At 50.1% G+C, this 23,264-nt stretch overlaps 1 protein-coding gene across 1 annotated transcript in view; it reads right to left on the reverse strand.

Annotated features, from left to right (window-relative positions):
- ESAM (endothelial cell adhesion molecule) overlaps positions 1-23,264 on the reverse strand; it is a 93,774-nt gene that overhangs the window by 17,692 nt on the left and 52,818 nt on the right. Inside the window, exon 2 of the mRNA XM_044997294.1 lies at positions 2,565-2,722. Within this exon, the coding sequence (XP_044853229.1) occupies positions 2,565-2,722 (158 nt within the window). The remainder of the gene's footprint in view (positions 1-2,564; positions 2,723-23,264) is intronic.

The following is a 23,264-nucleotide window of genomic DNA, read 5'->3' on the forward strand; positions in this document are numbered from 1 at the left end:
TAATGCTGCAATGGAATCAGTGGGCCGGCCCCTCCCTTGGTGCAAGCCAGCGTTGTGACATGGACCGCAGGGGAGCGATGTCTATTTACGCAAGCAGAGAACGTGGTGTAGACAAAGCATCTTGTTTGGAGAGACGCCCCCAGCAGGCAGCAAAGGATGGGCAGGGGAGGAGAACAGAGAGCAGCAGCAGGAGACAGGAGAGTGGCCTGCATGCAGCACTGGGGAGGAGCACAGCCTCAGAGCCTAGTGCCTGGGGCAGCTTTCAGTCAGGCTAGGTACCCATGACAACTGGGGAGCAGGGGAGAGGAGCACTTTGAAAGGGGAGTGGCAGAGCAGGTCTTGTACAGCAGTGGCTCTCAAAGCCGGTCTGCCGCCTGTTCAGGGAAAGCCCCTGGCGGGCTGGGCCAGTTTGTTTACCTGCCGCATCCACAGGTTCAGCTGATCGCGGCTCCCACTGGCCGTGGTTCGCCGCTCCAGGCTGATGGGGGCGGCAGGAAGCAACACTGGCCGAGGGATGTGCTGGCCGCCCTTCCTGCTGCCCCCATTGGCCTGGAGCGGCGAACCGTGGCCAGTGGGAGCCGCGATCGACCGAACCTGCGTCAGGTAAACAAACCGGCCCAGCCTTGAGAGCCACTGTTGTGCCGCACAGGGAGGAAGCTGCGGTCCCTTCTCTGGGCTCTCCCAGCCCCTTAGTGCATGCACTAGCCTGGCCCAGCTCCAGCTGTCCCCGCGCAGAACCCTTTCTCCAGGCTCCTCTCACTGCTCACAGGCCTGGTGAGGCTGCAATGGGTCCCTCCCATCCCTCTCTGGCCCCAGGACTCTCTGCCCTCCGGCTCCTCCTGGCGACGTAATACACTATTGTCCGTGTCAGCGATCTGGTTAGCTTGTTGTACACCGCTCCCCGTGGAGATACCCCCAACAGACGCTCCTTTGTGCTCGGAGTCAAAACAAGCAGATGGAAATTAAAGCTAGTCAGGTAGCAAACTGGCTCTGTCGAAACTGGGCGGTGCAACGCCAGGAGTCGGCAGCACTTGATAGCTCAGTGGTTTGAGCCTTGGCCTGCTAAACCCAGGATTGAGAGTTCAATCCTTGAGGGGGCCATTTAGGGATTGGTTCTGCTTTGAGCAGGGGGTTGGACTAGATGATCTCCTGAGGTCCCTTCCAACCCTAATAAACTATGACCCCATCCTCACACACATTTTCCTCCGCGTCTGGAAAGCCCTGTCACACTGATGTGTTTCAATGCCCAGGACAAGGCATTTCGTCTCACTGAACAGGCTTCTCCTCCACAATGGTTTATCCCCAGGGTATAGGAGAGGCCCAGCTATTGTAGATGCACCCAGGACATCTTTTGGGGTGGCAGGAGCCCTCTTTTCTAGGGCTGGGCAAAGAAAAGTACAAGAGTTTCATCAGAAACATGCGTGAACCTGGGTCACATTTACCTGGGAGGAGGCAGAGTGGTTCCATGAGCAAATCTCACCATGCTTGCATGGAATTTTGAAAAAAGTTTCTGAATGGGAGGAGCTGGTGCCTCCAGAATCCACATTGTCTAGTCATGGAATTAAGCCCAGGACAGGAAGCTGGAAGACCCCAAGTTTTATCCCTACCTCTGCTGCCAACTAGCCTTCTACAGAACTTGACAAATATTTCCTTGCGTCCCACAGCCCCAGTGACGTACACAGCCATCTCCTTTTTACAGAAAGGGTCCCAGACTCAGGGGTGCTGGAATAATTTGTACAGTGGGGGTGCTGAGAGCCACTGAACCACACTGTAAACCATGTATATGATGGAAATCACTTCAAGCCGGGGAGTGTGGCAGCTCCCCGTGCACCCATGCCCAGACTGAATGACCAGTCTAAGATGAGCAGAGTTGGTGTAGCTGTGTCAGTCCCAGGATATTAGAGAGACGAGGTGGGTGAGGTAACATCTTTCCTCGGAATAACTTCTGTTGGGGAGAGAGAGACGCTTTTGAGCGCCACAGAACTCTGCTTCAGATTGGGGAGTGTCACAGTTAAATACCACGGGGAACAGATTTATTTAGCTGTGAGTACCTGTCCCAGCCCTGAAGAACTGCTCGTCTCTCTCCCCAACAGAAGTCGGTCCAATAAAAGATATTCCCTCCCCTACCTTGTCAGTCTAAGTTGACACAAAGGCTGGAGGAGAAGCTAGGCCCGAATCTAAGCTCCTAGGCCACTTTCCAGGCAAATGCCTAGCTTCCAAGCAGGGCTTCGCGACCTGTGCCACAGCAGCCATCGAGGGAGCCCACAATGGACGCACTCATTCACTGTCACACTTGCCCCACAATGAGGTACGGGTGACCATCACTGATGGAGCAGCTTCCAGCTCCCCCTCCCAACCTAACAGGAGCATGGAAGAGCCAAGGGAGAGGATCTGGTAGCTGAGGTGCAGCCAGCAGCTGACACTCTCACCCTGTGGTCACCAGTGAAGCATCTCCTCTCACTGTGAGACTTCTCACCAAGCCCCCAGAGTGCCCCAGTCAGACACAGCCGGAGCCCTGGGCTCCCCTGCGAGGTGTCCACCTCCCTGCCCCCCATGCCTTTTACCTGCAAACGATTGGCTCCAGGTCTCTCAAGGACCCACGAGACATAGGGACTCCTCTGAGAGATGCTCGTGTACCAGATCGGCAACACCACCCTCTGCCCTTGGATCGTAGAGATAGAGGCTTGTCCCACGTTGACTTCCAGCAGCGCCGAAGAGAGACCTGCAGAGAGAGAGAGAGAGAGAAATTCAGTCCTATGGGTGCATCCTGACTCCCAGGAACCAGCCCTACTACAGACAAAGGGCAGCATCCAAAGCTGAGCATCAAACCCCAGAGCCCCCCGGCACCCACTGAGATCCCAGGATCTTGCAGTGCACCAGGTGCAAGAGAAGAGGACACTCCACAGCTGACAACACCGAACACTCCGAACAACGTGAAACAGATACTGTAAATGATACCTCGCACTGCAACAGCACATGTAATCGGAGGCTCTCAAAGCACAGTACCAACCCTAGGTAGGCGTCACTGGGGTGCCATGCTTAAAGGTAGGTGGCACTGAGTTTCTGCAGTACGAATCCTTTGTCAGGCCTGAAAACAAGGGCGGCATGTAAGGTCATGTGCCCCCCCCCCAGATTTGCTGCTTGGCGTGTACGTGGACCCGAGCATGCTCAGTAACACTGCTGAAGCCGTCTGCGCTCCCTCCCCCACTATCAGCAGGCACAGATCGTCTCCTACCCTCCCAGCACTTCCTCTCAGGATAACGATTTCGTTGTCTGGAAAGGTACAAGCAAATCCGTGCAGGAGTCTAGGAGCTGCACCTGAAATTTCAGAGCTGGAGCCTAACATCATTTTGCGCCTCACTAATTTACAAACAGATTTTGTTTTTAAACACATGAAACTGTAGGCAGGTGACTCCTCTTAACAATAAACCCAAAAATATAGTTTATGCACGGACCAGTTTTCTAAAAACCACCAGAAACAAGGAAGCCATGAGCATCGGTCATTATCTATCCTGTGTACACCCATCACTGCAGTAGTTGAGTGCCTCACAGTCATCAGTGTATTTACCCTCCAATCACCCCTGTGAGGCAGGACAGTGCTGCTATTCTCATTGTACAGATGGCGAACCGAAGAATGAAGAGGTGAAGGATACGTTTACATTGATCACATTTATAATGTGCAAACAGAATGAAGTCCAAACCAGTGATATATAAATACTTGCTGCTTTAAAACAAGCCATTTCACAAAGCTGAAAACAAATTCCATTGAGGGAAAAATTTAATCAGAGAAACATAAATGATAATTGGGAATTGTTTAAGAACACTTTACTAGAAGCCCAAAAAGTCACAATCGAGGAAGGAGGCCATATTAGTTTAAAAACTGAGCTGGTTGAGAGGGGGAAGTGAAGGCAGCTATAAAAATAAAATATATAATAAACAGAAGCAAGGGGAAGTCAACAGTAATTAATATAAATCAGAAGCTAGGAATTGTAGAAAATTGATTAGGGAAGCAAAGGACACAAGGAGAAATCTATGGTCAGCAGAGTTATGGATGATACAAAGGATTTTAAGTATATTAGGAACAAAAAGAATCCTGCCAACAAATATTTGTCCATTACTAGATGGAAATGGCAAAATTATCAATAATAATTCAGAGAAGACAGAATTGGTCAAATATTTTTGTTCTGTATTTCGGGAAAACACAGATGCTGTAGTCATATCATATGAAGATAACACTCTTTCCATTCCACTGGAATCTCTGGAGGAAGTTAAACAGAAGCTAGTAAAGTTAGACAATTTAAAATCAGCAAGTTCAGATAACTTGCATGCAAGAGTTTTCAAAGAGCTGGCTGAGGAACTGATTGGACTATGAATGTTGATTTTCAATAAGTCTTAGAGCACTGTGCAAGTTCCAGAAAACTGAAAGAAGGCTAATGTTGTGCCATTATTTAATAAGGGTAAACAGGATGTCACACGTAATTACAACCTATCAATTCGACATCGATCCCAGGCAAGATAATGGAACATCTGACATGGGACTTGATCAATAAAGAATTAAAGGAGAGTAATATAATTAAAGCAAATCAACATGACTTTATGAAAAATAGATCCTGTCAGATTAACTTGATATCTTTTTTTTTTGGATGAGATTACAAATTTGGCTGATAAAGGTAACAAGGCTGAGGTAATATACTTAGATTTCGGCAAGGTACTGCACGACATTTTGATTAAAAAGCTAGAACGATATAAAATTAACATGGCACACATTAAATGGGTTAAAAACTACCTAACTGACAGACCTCAAAATGGAACTGTAAACAGGGAATCATCACAAATCAGGTGTATTTCTAGTGGGGTCCGACAGGGGGTGCAAGTGGTTGACCCTAAGCTGTTTAAAATTTATCAGTGACCTGGAAGAAAACAAAGTATTAATTGATCAAGTTGGCAGATGACATAAAAATTGGCAGAGTGGTACAAACTGAAGAGGACAGGTCACTGATACAGAGCAATCTGGATCTCTTAGAGAGCCAGGCACAAGCACACAATACGTGTTTTAATACAGCTAAATGTAAATGTATGTGTCTAGGAACAAAGGCCGTGGGCCATACTTACAGGATGGGGTACCCTAGCTCGGGAAGCAGTGACTCCGACAATGATTTTGGGGTGTTGGTGGATAATCAGCAGAACATGAGCTCCCAGTGCGAAGCTATGACCAAAGACCTAATGCGATCCTGGGATGCATAAACAGGGGAATCTCCAGTAGGAGCAGAGAGATTATTTTACCTCTGAATTTGGCAACAGCACAACTGCTGCTGGAACCCTGTGTCCGGTTCTGGTGTCCACAGCTCAAGGAGGATGGTGATAAATTAGAGAGGGTTCACAGAAGAGCCATGAGAATGATAAAGGATTAGAAAATCTGCCTTAGAGTGATAAACTAAACAGACTGAGCTCTTTGAGTGTAACAAAGAGAAGGTGAAGGGGTGATGTGATCACAGTCTGTAAGTACCTGCATGGGGAACAAATATTTAATAATGGGCTCTTCAGTCTAGCAGGGAAAGGTCTAACGTGATCCGATGGCTGGAAGTTGAAGCTAGACAAATTCAGACAGGAAATAAACTGTGTGAGAGTCATTAACCATTGGAACAACTTGCCAAGAGTTGTGGTGGATTCTCTGTCACTGACAATGTTTAAATCCAGACTGGATGTTTTTCTAAAAGCTCTTCTCTAGGAAATATTGTGGGGCGGGTCTCCGGTAGGTGCTATGCAGGGGTCAGACAAGCTGGTCACAATGGTCCCGTCTGGCCTTGGCATCTATCCCCACTGCAGCTGGGAGCTTGTCTCCCGTGCGGGTAGAGGCGCACACACTTCCTCTGCTTGAGTGAGCGTGCTAAAAATAGCAGTGTGGTCGTGACGGCATGGGCTAGGTGCCCGAGTAGAATCACGCCCAGCCCCAAGGGTACATACTCAGGAGGCCAGCCTCAGCCGCTGCCCATGCCACCAGAGCCCCAGCTCGAGCAGAGCTGGCGCGTGTACATCCACCCAAGCTGGGAATTCCAGCTCCCAGCTGCAGCGTAGGGAGTCTGGGGCACAACAGGGAACTAAACCCATGTCTCCAGAGTCCCCGGCTAGTGCTCTCACCATTGGACCATCCTGCCTCTAATTGGATGTTTTTATTCTGATCATAAAAGCTCATGAATAAAAATGCCTTAAAAGATGCTTTCTGTGAACTCTGGGTGACGCCAAAGCTCCCGTCAAAGGGCTTCTACATTAGCTATTCCAAACAGGCACTTCTGCACTCTGTCTCCAACTTCACAGCACAAGGTCCCACAGCAAGATAGGAGAGTTGCAGGACACTGAGCTCAGCAGCACCTGGGTCCCTGCTCCCATGGTATTCAAGAGCAATGCAGGCAGAGAGCTTCCCCTGTAGCGCCCCTTCGTAATCCAGCGGGGTCCCCCCTTCTGCACATCCTAGGAAAGCTGCAAAGACGTGTGCGAGGCTTCCTGGTGCAGTTACAGGCAGAAGTTCAAGGGTTGCACTGGCATGGCAGGGAACAAGGTGGTGTTTTTGTACCAGCTCAGCTGGAGCAACAGCAGAACAAGGGGATGCCTAAACTGTTTAAACTATCTGACCTTTAAAGTATCATTATTGGGCTTCAGAGTTAATAGCCCTTTTGAGACAAACAGGGGAATTCATCTCCCTTTACAGCTCTGACTGTCCCAACCTGCATGGGATTTGGGGGGAGAGCACAGGTTGCAGGAGGGAAGAGTTTGGAGGAGGCACTAGGAAGTCAGTCTGTGTGCACATGGCCTGAATGCCAGCGGCAGACCCCTCTGTAAATAGTTCTCTTAGTAAAGAGCCAGTTTAGTTTTACAAGCTGGAGACCTCTCGTGTTACGACTTAGCATGCAACAGTGACAATGCTAGATAATGTCAAATTCAGGTTCCTTTCACAACCACAAGGGCTGGAAACTCTGGTTATCTTTAAATGAAAGTTTAGCTTCTCCAGAATCTGAACAAGTCTTGGGGGCTGCATTGTTGCCCGTCCCGAGGGTACGAAAGTCACGAGTGCGGCCCCTCCAAAATCAAGAGATGTATTTTTAAAACCAACGAGATTTTGCCTTCTATTTTCTGAGTCTTTAGGGGGCGCTTGTGTCATGTTCCGAGCCTCTCTCTACAACTGCGAGACCAACTTATTTTTAATTGAAAGCGGAGATTCTCACCTAATCTCCTGACTCCAGAAGATGGAAGTTTTAAGAAAAAATAACGGCAGTGAGACCAGAGAGTTGACAACACTGGAGCCGGCGAAACACCTCCCTAGAGTGGGGAGGGGTTTGGCATCCCTGATCCACAGCATTTGTATTCTTTTATCACAGCTGAGAAGGGGAAACTCCCAAGAGACAGTGAAAGTGAAACGGTTGACAGGACAGTGTGTGTTCTTCGGATGAGGGCTGTGCAGAGACACTGGAAAGGTTTCTGTTTGTACTCTCACTGCACGAAGGCACTGGCTGCTACAGCTCTTCTGGCTTCTTAATGTTTTAATTGTAGTGGCGCTCACAGAAACATTGCAAATTGAAACTAATGGCTCCTGATAGTGATGAGCCCGATTCTAACTGTTCCGATTTGTATACAGAAGCTGCAGGGGGATGCATCAGCTGAGATCTGACTGGCTGAGATTATCCTGCATCTTTCTGACATTCCAGTACCACGGAACACGCCAAAGAGAGAGGCGACTTGCCCACAAGGGAAGGGGAATTATCATATAGCCCTTGGACTTTGCCCACTGCCATTTCCGTTGACTAAATTCCATAAATAACCTGACTGCAACGTTTGTTAGCATCACAAATACAATCCATTAGCGGGAGGCCTTGTATATAAGGGCTAGTGACCAGAAACAAGTTGTCCGATGAATTTTAATGCACCAGCTCCCTTGGGATTTATTTAGAAATGTTGATCATGTGTGTTTACATTTGTGCCAGCAATGATGAAGCTGGACGAGTGGATTCTTGTGGCTGCGTCTCTGCAATCAACCAGGGCTCTTCCCGCCACAACATACATGTAGGCAGGGCTGCCAGCTAGATGCAATAGATTTCCATGCTATAGGCTTTTCAGGGCAGGGAATGGCATTTTGGACAGCATCAAGTACAGCACTTGGGCTCAGGGGGAAATAGTCACCGTGTTTGTGACAATTGGTGTTTTACAGACAGTCCTACCCACTTCTGGCTGCCTTCTGCAGTATGCCAATTGCACTGCAGGGGCAGATCATGCCGATTCCGTTCCTGCCCATCCCTCTTGGCACCCAGCAAGGGGGGTTGCATCACGCCACCTGCTGCAGTTGGATGTGTGTAAACATTGGAATTTAGAGGGGCCATAAAAATTCCGTGTGATGAAACGGAAAAGATTGGGACCGTTTAAATTAGAGATTGAGAGAAAATGAGAGAGAGAATTATTTTTCATGTAACAGCTGATAGAAGACTGGCACCCTTATTTATCCTCCAATATAATGCAAGAGCAAGAGAACAGCCACTGAAAATAAAAGGCAACATTTAAAACTGATCAAAAATACTTTTAACTTGGTGTATAATTAGCCGGTGGAACTCCCGGACCACAGAATATCAGAAAGGCTGCTCGTATTCAGAATCATATCTATCTATATCTATATCTAAGAACATCCATAGTTATAGCTGACAGGATAAAAGTGACAAAGCCTCATGGTTCAAGGCACAACCCACCACCAGTGGCCTGGGGTCAGAAGAAACTTTCCCATATGGGCAGGTTATCCCATAATTGTCCACCAGGGAGCTCATGCACTTGCCTCTGAAGCAGCTAGTCCTGACCACTGACAGACAGGATTATGGGCTAGATCAGTGCTTCTCAAGCTATCTGATGTGGGGGACCGGCAATTTTCCCCCCCATGTGCCAAGGACCCAATTTGCCATATTATTATCCTATTGGACGCTCTTATGAGGAAACTCGCCACGGACCAGCAGCCGGTGGCTCGCGGACCGGCACTGGTCCACGGACCAGAGAAACACTGGGCTAGATAGACCCTGGAATGAAGCCTCCAGGCATCTTTGGAAGCCACGTTTCACAGGCTATTTGAACCTGAATGGGGCTAACTGAGCAGACTGGTTAGCTGGCCAGCATGCAATGGGCCAAATGGCATTGACAGTTTGCAAACAGTGCTCTCACCTAGCTCCACGAGCGAGGCTCCAGGGATTGAGCCCTCTCTAATCCCCTTCTGCTGCTGCCTCAGCATTTGCTGCTTTTCCAAGAGAAATATTCATACCCAAAGTCAGCAGGTCTCATTAGTTACAAGGCCCTGATTCTGCAGGGTAATTTGACACGCACTTAAGAACCCTGCAGAACTGGGGCGTCAAACACGTACGGGTTACACATCAAACAATGCATGTGGTTGGAACGCTGGTCCAGACCAGAGGCGCACAGATCTGGAACTGCCACGTTCAATGCTCAATCCCCTTCCAATTTAACCAATGGCTGAACCATTCCACCCCGACAAATTTAGCAAAACCAAATTTGCTTCCAGACTGGATCTGATCATCGCAACGAGAGCGGGTGGCAATGCAAGAGCGAAGATGGCTCCTCCCTCTCGGGGCTCCCACACCCCAGAACAGCACAAGGTGTCTTTGCTACGTGTTTGCGCTCCTCAGGAGCGCTGAAGGATGTGCCATCTGCCTTCAGAAGGAAGGGATTTCCGGGCTCTCAAGGTCAAGCATTTGGTAAGAGGATGCAAGACAATGGGAATAAGACATTTCCCTGCACTCAGGAACAGCTCTGACATCAGGCCCAGCCATTTCCACAGGAGCCCGCCAAAAAAACAAAGCCCTGGAAATGCTCACGACAACAACAGGAAGCTGCACTTATGGCCTGTTTGATAAAGCATCTAGATTTGTTTAAGTCTCGTTCCCGTCTACGGGCATCCCACAGGCTCCTCCAGCTGGTTGTTCCTGCCTTATCAACGGGCGGAAGAGGCCAGGGTAAGAGTACTAAGAGTCCTAGGCAGCTGGTCCAAACCCCCTCAGTTCCTCTGCGCACGCTCCTGCTGCTCATGGCTGGAGACTCGGTGGGGTGACCTCTGAAATGAGTACAAGGCTATTCACACCAGGGGACCAAAGGCTTGATGACAGCACCCCATCTAAGGGGACGATCAGAAGAGCCAGCTCCAGGAGGACCATTCACATGACTGTCTGCCTTAGCATGCAACTAATGGGCTCTTTCCTTGGCGGGAGGGACTAGGTGACATTGGGCAGCATGTGAGAAGATGACCCAGCCGACGTCGGCTTCATTCTGGGCTGTAGAGGGGGGCTTGGGTCTGGGAGCGGCACACATGCATGAGGACTCTGCATCACAGAACTTACAATGCTCTTCACAAGAGAAACCCGGAGTAAGACGCACCCCCTGAACTGACGGAACGGAGCAGCTCCGTGCCCAGCTCAGGCAGATTTCCCTCCTCCAGACAGTGGCCAGCCAGAGAGACAAGCTGGAGAACAGGCAGAGCAACATTGCCTTAAGGCAATCAGAACATTAAACACCTCCTGCAGAAGAGTTCTTAAAGGGGAAGGGGGGCACAGTTCCCAGGGAGGGGGATTACAAGGTCTAAACGTGGCCCCTCAATATGGTGACAGGAGTGGGCAAAAATACCCCTGAATTTTCGGTTTGCAAAGTTGTAGCTGTGTCAGTCCCGGGATATTAGAGACAAGGGAGGCGAGGTAACATCTTTTATTGGAGCAACTTCTGTTGGTGCGAGACACACGCTTCGGAGCTACACCGAGCTCGCCTTCAGATCTCCAGAAGAGCTGTGTGTGAAGCAAAAGCGTCTCTCTCTCTCTCTCATAGAATCTCAGGGTTGGAAGGGACCTCAGGAGGTCATCTAGTCCAACCCCCTGCTCAAAGCAGGACCAATCCCCAACTAAATCATCCCAGCCAGGGCTTTGTCAAGCCTGACCTTAAAAACCTCTAACGAAGGAGATTCCACCAACAGAAGTTGCTCCATAAACGATATTACCTCACTCACCTTCTCTCACACCAATTTTCTGGCTGTTACAAGAGCTACCTAAGTGTGTGAAAAATTGGTTGAGTGGCAGAAGGTCTAGAAATAAATATCCCTTGAGCCCTTAGCTCTGAGCCCCAGCTTGAGAGTTCTCTTGAGCCGTTTTCAGTTATTAGTTGTCCATATGCCTAGACATGCCTGAATCCAGGCAGCAGGGCCCACTCTCCTTGGTAGCCTATTAGTGCCTCTGCCACATGCCTATAAACCTGGGAGACTGTAGATGGCACGTCAAGGCACAGACACCTTCTCAAATCGCGGGAAATAAGTTCTTCCAAGGGTTCTTCCAGTCTAAGGCTCCCAAACTTGCCCCAGTCCCAGCACCGAGTTCTATGGGACCGGTCTAGCGACACCATAACAGGACTGGGTGAATCTCTCCACTCGCTCGCTGCCATTTGTCAGGTGTTAAATTTCACTTCAGCGTTTCAGGCCACAGCCCAGCCAGACCCCTTGTTTGGACGGAGGCTTCCAAACTGTCTGTGCTGATAACAGGGATCCAGCAGGGGGCCCGACTTCACTTGAAGGGTTTCCAACATGGGGACAAGTCATAAATAGGTATTTTGTAGTTTTAATCCTCCTGACACTGTCCTCCCAGGTGCTGCCTGTCAAGAGCAGAGGCAATTAGTAACCTTCTAAAATTAGCTTAATCTGATCTCCAGTGCAAGTGCTAGAGATCTCCCTGGTGCGAGGCTCAATCTCTCTCTCTCTCTCTCTCTCATTAGATCTCATGGCCTGGAATAGAAACATTTCCCAGAGAGGCTCAGATGTAAACTGGTCTGTGATCTTTGTCATGCCTATGCCGAGGATGTGAATTGTGCCCTCCAGGGCCAATTTCTCAGCATTTTAAGACTTTCCATCTCATTGGATTGTTATTTTCTAGTCTCACTTATGACTACGTAGCACCAAGCGGCCCCAGCTGAGCTCGGGGTCCATGAGAGACTGTGTCTCTGCCCCTCAGAGCAGACAGTCCAAGGGTGGGAGAAAAAAGATTGTGCAGCTGAGGCGCATGGAGATTAAGTGACTTGTCAAGGTCACGTAGGCAGAGCAGGGAATTGAGCGGGGGGTCTCCTCAATCCCAGTCTGGCCGTAACCATACAGGCCTGCCTTCCTCTCTGGAGCTTATTAAAATTCACCCAGTTTCCCCTTGTTAGTCTCTCTCCAGTTGGCGTTATTTATGGGAGGGCTCCATTTCTGAGACCCCCTCGCTCCCCATTTTAACGCTGCAAACAGACAGCTGGTTTCCATGGAGAACGCCCAAAGCAAAAGGCTGCTTATCCCTGCGATGTTCACGGCGGCAGCGAACACAGGCCACGCTCGCCAGATTAGGCACAGGCGACGACACAACCAATAAGCAAAGCATTGGGGAATATTAATGGGCTGGAAGTGCATCCCGGAGTCACATTCGGAACTTAAAAGGCATCCCAGGGAGAACGCTGTCCCCCCGTCACTGCGGAGAGCTGCTTTAATTGCTGGGAGTTACAGCCCAGAGATTATTTTCCAACACTGCAGAAGGAGGATCAGCTGGAAAGTAATCTACTAGAGAGGTCAGTAGTGCACTGTTGGAAGGGGAGAGGCGGAGAGCTACAGCGGGAGATATACTTGCCTCTGCTTCCTCTAGCATCTGACAGAGGCTGGGTCACTCAGTCACATCTAAAATGCCTCTGGGACGCGCTGCCAGATCCACACAGACCCTCCCTGGGGCTGATCTCTAGCTGAGCATACCAGGAACCCCTCGTTAGAGTCCAATCCCCGCACTGCCCTTCTGCCCGCTTTCAAACAAGAGTTAAAACAGGCCGATCCTGTCAGATCCACTGTGACAGCGGGAAGCTGGCTTTCTAGCAGCAGCCCCCGTGCTCTCTCTGCACTAGGCCTGGGGTTTCCAAAGCCCATTCCCATTTACATAAAGGGCTCTAATAAGGGCATTGATTACCTGCCACCACTATGGATCAGTTATGTGACTGCTCCAGCAGGTCAGGCCGCGGCACTAAGCCATAAATTAATAGCTCCATTATTTCATACATCCCAGCGTGCTCTAGGAACAGGGCATTGACTCTCCCATGGGCTGTGTGCTCCCAGCTTCTCACCCATTATCTGCTCAGACCCATCCCTGTGCCCTCGGGTGTCAGGTGGCCCCTTTAAACACATCAACCCCTAATGCCTCCAAGGCACTGTCTGCAGAATTCCCTTCCAAGGCCCATTCACCAAAGCAAGAGGTCAGAGACCTGCCTATGAACACACGCTGCAGGGCAAGGCCATCTCATTGTTTGTACAGGTCTCCAGGTGCTACTACAGTTCAACCAACAGCCAGTCCAAGCTCATCACAACTCCAAATCCTAGATCCCACCCCTCAGGCCTTGTCTGCACAGGAATGTGGTTGGGTATATGGCCAAAGGGGTGAATTTAAACCGGTGTTAGTTATCCTAGTCTAACCCCAGGGAGGCACTAGGGCCTAGACTATGCTACAAAGTTAGGTCAATGCAAGGCACCTTATGTCGACATAGCTGAGGCATGTGTCTACACTTCAATCTGTCTCCCACCACTGTAGATGTCCCACCACGCCAACATGGTAACACCCCACCCGAGCAGCACAGAGACATGAGTGGTATACTTAGGTCGACACAGTGAGTGTGTAGACCCTGTGTAGTTATGTCAACCCTACTTGTCCTCCAGCAGCTGTCCCACAATGCCCCACACACTGATCACTCTGGTCACCATTGTGAACGCCACTGCCCAGGGGGTCATGGAGACCAGAAGCACCCTGCCCCTTGAAAGCCCCATGATGTTTTTAAATGCTTTTTCCTGATTGCCCGGCTTGGTGAGCACCTAGCAGCTCTCCATTGTTGCGTGCAACTGACCCTGCCACGCGCTCCATAGGCACTTCAGGAGATATCGGGGGAGAGGAGGCTGTGCGGGCACAGCTACAGACCAGCTGTAGGAACATCGACATCTATGGGAAGATCCCTCAGGGGATGCAGTTGAAGGGGTAGAACTGGGACCGGCAGCAAAGCCACGTGAAAGCCAAGGACCTGCAGCAGGCGTACCAGAAGCTCAGGGAGGCCAACAAGCGATCTGGGGCCGAGCCACAGACTTGCTGCTTTTACAAAGAACTGCACGCCATCCTCAGCGGAGACCCCACCCCCACCCCGAAGAGCAATGCGTATACCTCCGAGGAGCCCAAGTCGCAGGCCCCCGCCTGTGAACAGTGAGGAGGAGGCGGTGGTGGTGGAGGTGATGATGGATGAGGAAGAAGGAATATGGTGGATGACCAGGGGATCCAGCTGTGCAGCGAGTCAGGACCTGTTACATCTGCTACATCCGTCCATCTTACTTCTTCAGTGCAGCTCTCAGTCTGGTGTCGCTATGCTGGGGGGCTGGGGAGAGCTCCACATGTAGGTCCAGGAATGTGGTCTTGCGCATCCGAAAGTTCAGCAGCCACTGCTCATCATCCCAAACCTGCACGATGATGCGATCCCACCAGTCAGTGCTTGTTTCTCCAGCCTAGAACAAGCACTCCACCACCTGCAGCTGCCCTATGACAGCCACCAACAACTTGAGTTGGTTCTCGCTATGTCCCACAGCGATCTGTCTCCAAGGAAGTGTCGTGCTCCCCACTGATTCGGTTCTTCTCATAGCTCTGCAAATGCTCCAAGATCGTGCGCCCTGTGCTTGCAACGCTCATAACAGTGCAGAGCTGTGCAAGCTCCATGCTTCTGTCAGAGATGGCAGACAGCAATGGGGGGCACATGGGTTTGTGAAGTTTTGGGGGAAAAAAAAAAGGTGAGAGAATGATTGATGTAGATGACATTACGGGATGGAAACAGTTGCAAACTGTCAAGTTGGTCCCATGCTCCCAGTCACCCCAGCGTGACCTGTTTTAGCCCCATCATGCGTTGCCAACACTTCCCAAAAGACAGCATGCTGGATGATGTTGAGTTGCTCACTGGGATTCCTACCCGTGGTGCACCGTACTTCGCATCAATACAAGCACGCCTGGTGAGTTCGCACACCACCGACACAAGAAGCTAAGTATGCACGCGCACAAGTGATGTATTAACTGCGGCAGCTGTATGCCCACGTAATTTGAGTTGACGTAATTTTGTAGCGTAGACATGGCCTAGGATTCTGGTGGGAGAGGGCCTTCTGTGGTCTCGTGTCTGTTGCTTGAGAAGAGGTTTAAGCTAAATGGGGAAAACCACTCTCCTAACGGACTGGGGGTTGGGTTAGCCTGGTATCACTAGACCAGTCCAACTGGTCAGGCTTTCCCATATAGACAAGTTCTCAGTCACAGCCAGGGCCCTAGGGGTGAACAGAGTGAAATTTCCCCCCTGTGCAGCGGGCCACTTCCAGTCCCATGCATCCCTCAGGTCCCTCTTACAAGGCCTGGGGCAGCCCCTCTGCACCGGTGCAGTTTCACCCAGAACCAATACCTAGGCATGTGGTGTCTAGCAATTTCATCGCAGTCTCTTGTTCTAAGTGCAGCTACCAGGCTCCAGGTTTGCACTGTCTGGGCATAACCATTAGTCTTCATAAAACCTCTGGGGCTTAGAGTAATTCCAAGCATAATATTTTATGACACATGGCTAGAGAAATGGTAGCAATAGATCTAGCTCATCATAAAGTCTAAGAAACCGAAACTGGATGTGCATGCGCCACCCTCCATATCTCAGCCGGTCCTGTTAAAGATAACCAGGGACAGTGACCATGAGCACAGGGCTCCTTCATCCAGATAACCCAAAATTAAGTGGCTGCTAAGAGCAGCACAGAGAGATGGGAGGAGGGCATATGGCAAAGAAGGACCCTCCTCCCAGAGGACAATGGGGAGCTGGCTCCCCCGGGGGGGGTTACTTTCTGCATGCATTGACAGGAGGGCTCTGACATAACAGAGGAAGGTGATACAAGTGTAATACCGACAGACCACAGTGGTTGTTGGGCAGGATCAAACCTGGGACCTCTGGAGTTAAATGCAGGAGCCTCTACTGCATGAGCTAAAAGCCACATGGTGCTTAGCTAAGCCTATAGAGCAGACTCAATCCTCTATAGGGGACAGAGCACCACAACCAGGAGGTATGTGGGTTACACAAGGCCCAGGAACACTGCCAGCTGCGCCAGCTCCACCGGCTGGAAATGGCAGCTTTGGTGAAAGATGGTCAGATTGTGGGCGATTCAAGTGGTGTCCCTAATTCAGTCAGGGCTCTGAGCAGGGCTTCGCTGCTTTGTCAGGGAGAGGCATCCTAGAGGTTGGCGCGCAAGGCGGATAGCCACTCCAAGCTCTCATCACCGGGGAGTTCTTCATTCCCCACTGACAACGGGCGGGACTGCTGCACACAGCGTTTCACCAAAGCGCAGATTCGCTCCGTGCAGAGAAGAGACCCCCAACCCAGGACGGGCCTTGGGGGAGCACTCGTTCTAGTCCCTTGTTGTGTGGGAAAGAGCGACAGGGAAATGGAGGATGGGCTCTTCCCCCACAGCACAACAGGGAGCGAGGAGATTTCACGTTCAGTGCCCCGCGGAACAACGTATCGTTCTAATCGCAGCTAAGTCAAACCGGGCTTGGATCACGCAGCTGAAATGCGAGAACGTCAGCCCCTCAGCCCAGCTCTGGCCACGTCGGGGCAGCTCTTGGCCCAAAGTGATGAGCAAGGTTACGGGGTTTGTTTGATTGGGGTTTTAAAGGAAATTCAGCACCACGCCAGGCAGGAGAGATCGTTCAGCCTCAGTAACCTGGGTTTTAGCCCACTCAATAAAACAGACGGGGATTGGTTTTGTTCTGTTGCTTTGGGGTTTGGTTTTCCCCGTTTTTGGCTTTCAGAGCACGTGCCAAAGGCACCTGTTAGCCTAGGTCTTCACTGCAAAAAAAAGCAGCATTTTTACACTCAGCTACCGAGCTCAATGTAAACCCCCTGGAGACACGGCATTGTCAGTGTAACAAGTCCAAGTAAGCCCCTGGGGAGGGGTCTAGCATTGACCTGAACTAACTATAACTAACTGACAAGCTCAGTACAGCGGTAACCCGGCGAAATGCAAGGGCCTGTGATGTACAGGAGGTCAGACTTGATGAGCTAATGGTCCCGTAAGCTCTATGAACTAAATTCTGTGGCAATGTAAACACACCGCCTGGCTTGCAGACACAGCCACTATTCCAAGAGAGTTAAAATTTAGGGAGAAAATGCAGTAAAGTTGCACAATGGAACCTGCTTCTCTGTCCCTGCAATTGCACCAGCGCATCCACGACATAGCACCAGCATTTGAAACAGAAAGAAGCTGGTGATTCCACAGAGAGAGGCTCAAAACCCACTAAACCCAGCATATCAAGGAGCTGATAACAGTGCCGTAAGCTCTGACTGTCCCTCCAAATAAGCAAATAACATCCTGTGATGACTTCAGAATTTACTGCAAAATTCTTCATATTTCACAGGATATAAATATGAGCACATGTGCTTGGATATTTTTAGACTTCTTAAGATATCTGTTTTTTCCCAGACACAAGTAACATTTCCTGACAATTCCTCGCAGCTCCTAGGCAGGAAGCGCTGCTGCTGGGCGATAACTTAGTTTCTCAGGAGGACAATAGATTCCAAGATTTCTACAAGGCAATTTGAACAATGTAAGGGAATTGTCTCCACCTAAACAGACTGGGCTGCACATTGAATTAAAGGTTCAACACAATTCCAGTCCTCTCGGCTCTCATTAACTATGGCTTCCCTGAGGAAAGCTGCAGGATTCACCCTCTCTGCCTATGGCTGAGAGAAATTAGCCTAACATCACTGGGCGTGTTAGGGTGGACGACTCATCACCTAAGAATAGCTAACTCCATTGTAAGAACATAAGAACTTAAGAAATCCCAGCAAGAGGAAAAGGCCACTAGGCTAACAAGGCGGGCACTTAATTATGTGGGCAGGCAAGTGGCTGAAACTAGCCTTCAGCGGATGTTTGGCAAGGAAACGATCTGCTGTCAGCTTCACCATCGACCCAGCTTGATAGTATTCTTAGTAAATGGCCATTCCCTGGCAGCTCCTGTACTGAGAGTTTGCCAAGAGTCACAGGGAGGCTATAATAGAATGGCTGTGATCACAGAGGTAGTTCTCATCATGTCGCCTACCAGAGCCAGTTATGCTCCTGGCTGACATCAAAACTCAGCCGCTGCCTCCCCGCTAGAGTGATAATTCACCACTGGAGTCTCCATATCACTCACTCGCTCACCGGAGATTAATCATCTCCCAACAGAGGCTTTGTAAATAAACCGGCGAGCTGGCTGCGAGCTCAGCTGCTCCGCAGTAGGCAGCCTGGGAAGTGAGGGTTTTTTTCCCATTATTGTTCCCAGCCCTTTTATTTATTTACTCCCTCAGGAAAAGAAGGGAAGCAGCTCCCAGTTGGCTGGCCGGATTTCAAGTTAAATATTGAAACTCCCCAGCAGCGTGGGGCTAACATACCAGATGCCTTTACATGGAGAGAGTGAAACGACTGACTCCTGAAGCAGTTCCTTGGGGAGGAACCGGTGGCTCCCAGGAAGATGAAGAGTCCCCTCCCCACACACAAGCAGCCCGCGCTGCCTGAAGGCGAGCATCTCCTGGCCACACGGACCACTCCAAACACCCCTGCCCATGGAGAGGGGGACTGATTGTCTGAAAGTCACATCCCTTACAGGGGAGCAGCAAGGTTCAACCTTCCCTGCAAACAGGCACTCCAGCTGTGCTCTCTCTCCACAGAACAGCTGGGATGCAAGCACACCACAGGGCAAATTCATTCCCTTAAGCTGCCACCATCTGAGTTTCACAGAGTTTAATGGCAGAAGAGACCATCAAACCATCTAGTCTAATGGCCCAGGCCATTACGTTTCCCCCAGTTATCCCAGCATTGACCCAATCGCTTCAGTTAGACCAAAGCACTTCAGTGTCCAGGCAGAGAACCCAGAGACACCAACATGCCACCAATGCCTGTGACGCCTGCAATGGCAGGGAATTGATCAGGTGAGACATAAATCTCAGGAAAAACTTCTTAAGAGTAAGCAGAGTAGGCCAATGGAACAGGCGCCTAGGGAGGTTGTTGGAGGTTTTCAAAAGGAGGCTGGAGCCATCTGTCTTGGATGGTTCAGACACAACAAATCCTTCAGCTTAGATGACCCTTCTAGCCCTGTGGTTCTATGATTCTAGGCCCAGATGAAGCCAGGAGGTGATCCCCGTCCCATGCTGCAGAGGAAGGTGAAAAACACAAATGTCCCTGCCAACGTGACCCAGGAGGGAAATTCCTTCATGACCCCAAATCTGGTGATCAATTTGACCCTGAGCATGTGCGCAAGACACCAGCCAGGCATCTAAGGCAGGATTCTCCATATCATCCCATCCACTGTCCCATCTCCAGCTGTGGCCATTTCTGATGTTTGGAGTCTCCATATGGATCATTCACTAGGGAGAGAACTCAAAAGAGCATAACATAAGAACGGCCATACTGGGTCAGACCAATGGTCCATCTAGCCCAGTATCCTGTCTTCTGACAGTGGCCAATGCCAGGTGCCCCAGAGGGGATGAACGGAACAGGACAATTATTGAGTGATCCATCCGCTAGAGCCTGGGGTTGCGTCCCTGACCATCTTGGCTAATAGTTACTATTGATGTGTCCTCCATGAACTCATCTAATTCTTTTTTGAACCCAGTTATACTTTTGGCCTTCACAACATCCTCTGGCAATGAGTTCCACAGGTTGACTGTGCATTGTGTGAAGTAGTATTTATTTTTGTTTGTTTTAAATCCGCTGCCTATTAACGTCATTGGGTGATCCTTGGTTCTCATGTTATGTGAAGAGGGTTACGTCACATCATTCAAAGAAATTCATTATCTGAAAACAAATGCTTTGTAACTAAACTGGCAATCAGGCTAATGACAGAATTTGGGTTTGCTTGTTTTAAGTTCTCATCAACACACTGGTGATAGCAACGCCCAACTGGGTTTGGAATACTCTTCCTACTTGCTCCGTGGCCAGTGAGAACCAGCATGGTCAGATGTTCCTTGGATGCACAACTGAAGAGACAGAACAGTCCTCCAGTCTTACACAAGCAGGTTTCAGTCACTCACTGGAGACCCTTCCAAAGCAGCTGTGCTGAAAGACACTGAGAGGTGACCATGGACAAGCTGGACATCAGCTTAGCAAAGCAATATGGTGGCAATGGAAGCCAATCTGATTTTGGGTTGCACATCCAGAGCTGTCATGTTATGGGTGGGGGTGAGAGCGCCTTCGGCCTACAGATCACACTATTCAGAGACGTGGCCAGCAGCCCTAACTGATGTGACATGTCTGGCAGGGCAGGAGCAAAGACAGGAGAGGATTCTCTGCAAATCGAGATCCCAGGGAAACAGGAAACCCTGTCCCAAAAACTGGTCTAAGCACTGGCTTGGAGAACCCTCCTGTGGATGGGGTGGGAAGAGGCCAGACCCTCTCAGGGCAAGAGGGAAGAGATGTTGCTTTTCAGGTTTCCTCCAGCATGGAGTGTAGAACAGTCCTGCTCAGGCCCTCACGGGGCAGGCTAGATGGGACCGTGAAGTTCCTTCTCATCTCTAATTTCTATTCCAGACGCCCAAGGTCACAGCCTGAGACTCCAGCTCTTTGATTCCCAGTTTCCTGCTCTTACCACACTCACTGGAACTAGAACTCAGTGAATAACTGGCAGCAAACACACTCTGAACGCACTCTCCTCCTGCTTGAGCAACCTTGTCAAAAGAGTGACAATTCCTTGGATTTACTTGGCCTTTTGGTGAGCGTTTGACTGTCTGTAACTAAGTCTAATGAACTCAGTACATCACCAAGCCAACGCTAGGACAGTTTGCAGATACGGACAGTTTGGGCCATGCCATTGGGATGGTGGCTTTCCCTAGAGTTGCACTGAATTGCCAAGTTGGAATACAAAGCCATTGCCAAGGTAACCAAACTCTTTATCAGACTCATTCCTCAGACATGTGTGGCACTTCCAGTAGCTCTGTGGCCAAGGATCCTACACCCCAGCAACACCCTGAGACGGCAAAACAAGGAGCCATCATGCACCTTCTCCCTTCACTGGGCATAGCAAGAGCCCTGCCCCTTCCCAAGAACTCTTGCACGAGCACACCCAGATAGGCCCGGCCTCACCACTCATCATGTGGAATAAGGGGGAGAAACGAAGAGGGAGCTCCCTACACCCCTCCCCATCGTGACTGAGGGAGAAGGGCCATGGCACAAGAGGAACCAGGCCCAGGCAAGCGGGCTGGAGACCACTGCTCCTCCAGAGGGGAGGCCTTTGCCCGAGGGCACTGGCTTCTGCACATCTTGACCTCTTCCCACTGCTAGCCCATGTGGTGATACTGGTGGGTGCTGCCTGGAGGAGCTCTCCCTGCGATGCTGACAGCGTTCCTGCTACTAGAGAGGATTTCCTCACTGGCCCAAGAGTTATGGTGCAGGAGCTCCAGACCCAGCCATGCCACTGCAGAAGCAGCCAGGGTCATAGGCGACACCTTCGCCTGAATGCATAAAGGCATCACTAGGGTGGAAGAAACCCCCAGTCTCCAGGCTGACAGGCAGGGGCACGTTGTGCTCATGCAGGTGCATGGGGAGCAGGGGAGGAAAGGTACAGGTCATCTCCCTGCAGCGTGACTCTGCACAGGACACACACTCAGGGCGCAAGGACCCTGGGCATGCACTGCCAGTACTCTGTGAAGCAGGCAGTGCCCTGGCCCCATCCTCCCTCACAAACCATCTTGGTGCAGCGCTAGCTATGAAGAGCAGAACAAGTTGCGCAGCAACAACTCCTCCCAACACCTCCGTGACACCCGCACTGGGTGGAAGGATTACAGCAGCTGGCCCTCATTGTTTACAAGATCCCCGCCCAGAGCTGAGCTAAAATTTCAGGCTAAGCTCTTTCTGGGGGAAAAATGACCCGAATTCAGAACATTTAGATGTTGCTGACTCTGCAATTTCACCAAAACGGTTTGCGTAAAAAACAACCTAAAACACTTCTGAAAAACCAGAAATGTTTCATTTGGTCATTTTCTAAATGTTTAGATTTTTCGTTTCCAAAGGATTGTGTGTGTCAACATTTAATTTTATTTTTTTAAAAAATGTTTAAAATAGGGTTGAAACGGAAACAAAACGTTTTGCGCTTTTAAAAACAAACATTCCATTCAATCTGAAACTGTTTGTTTTCAGCTTTTCAATTCGCCAAAAAATTTTTAAGAAATCAATTGTGTTTCACCCCCAAATGACTTATAATGACAATATTTTGAATTGCCGGCAAACTGAAAAATAAACCATCTGCTCAGTTCTAACCACAACCCCTTCATCCCACCGCTGCTCCAAACGCTTCCTAACACACCCTCAGGCAAAGATCTGCCATCAGTGACAACATGACACAAACGGTCCGTTTACACTGGAATACAAAACCCACGGCCTTGAGTCTCAGAGCCCAGGTCAATTGGCTCAGATTCAGGGGCGGGGGTTGTGAGCTAACAGCAGCAGTATAGACGCTGGGGCTTCAGCTGGAACCCGGGCTCTGAGACCCACTCCCCTCGCGGCATCTCACAGCCTGGGCTCCAATCCGGACATCTACACTGCTCCCAGCCCTGCAGCCCGAGCCCCATGAGCCTGAGTAAACTGGCCTGGGCCAGACGTGGATCTTTTATTGCACTGTAGATGTACCCAAAGTCTCAGAGGATGAAGGAGGAGCACCAGCTCCTGTTTGTTTCGCCAAACCGGTGATACAGTCTCTTGTGATTCCTGTAAACCGCTGTGCCAGTGTCTGACACTAGCACCCACAGGCATCTGACTTGCCCAAAACTCCGTAGAAGCCTGCCAATACTCCCCAATGAAATGCTCTTTATCTAAACTAACTAACGCAGAATGGGTCATTGCAGCACCTGGACCAGATGCACCCACATCCAGAAGCAACTCGGAACTTGGATCTTTCCTAAGAAACCCAGCTGGAACATGCAACCTTTACAGTGCTAAGCGGCTCAGTCACTGATCTTCCAGGACACTGCACTCCTGGGTTGCTATTCACCAGGCTTGCTTGAAAGGACACTGGAGTCATTAACGCCTTTGGAGATCTACCTTCAACAGAAGCACATCGTCAGGCAGAGTCTCACCTAGGAAGTTCCAGCACACTCTACGATCCTTTTGCAGTCTTGTGCTGCTTTCCATAGAATAACCTTGCCCCGTCCAAGGCTGCTGGGGTTGGGCC

This window comes from Mauremys mutica, chromosome 22, assembly GCF_020497125.1.
Source record: "Mauremys mutica isolate MM-2020 ecotype Southern chromosome 22, ASM2049712v1, whole genome shotgun sequence".
In the NCBI taxonomy this organism is placed as follows: domain Eukaryota; kingdom Metazoa; phylum Chordata; order Testudines; family Geoemydidae; genus Mauremys; species Mauremys mutica.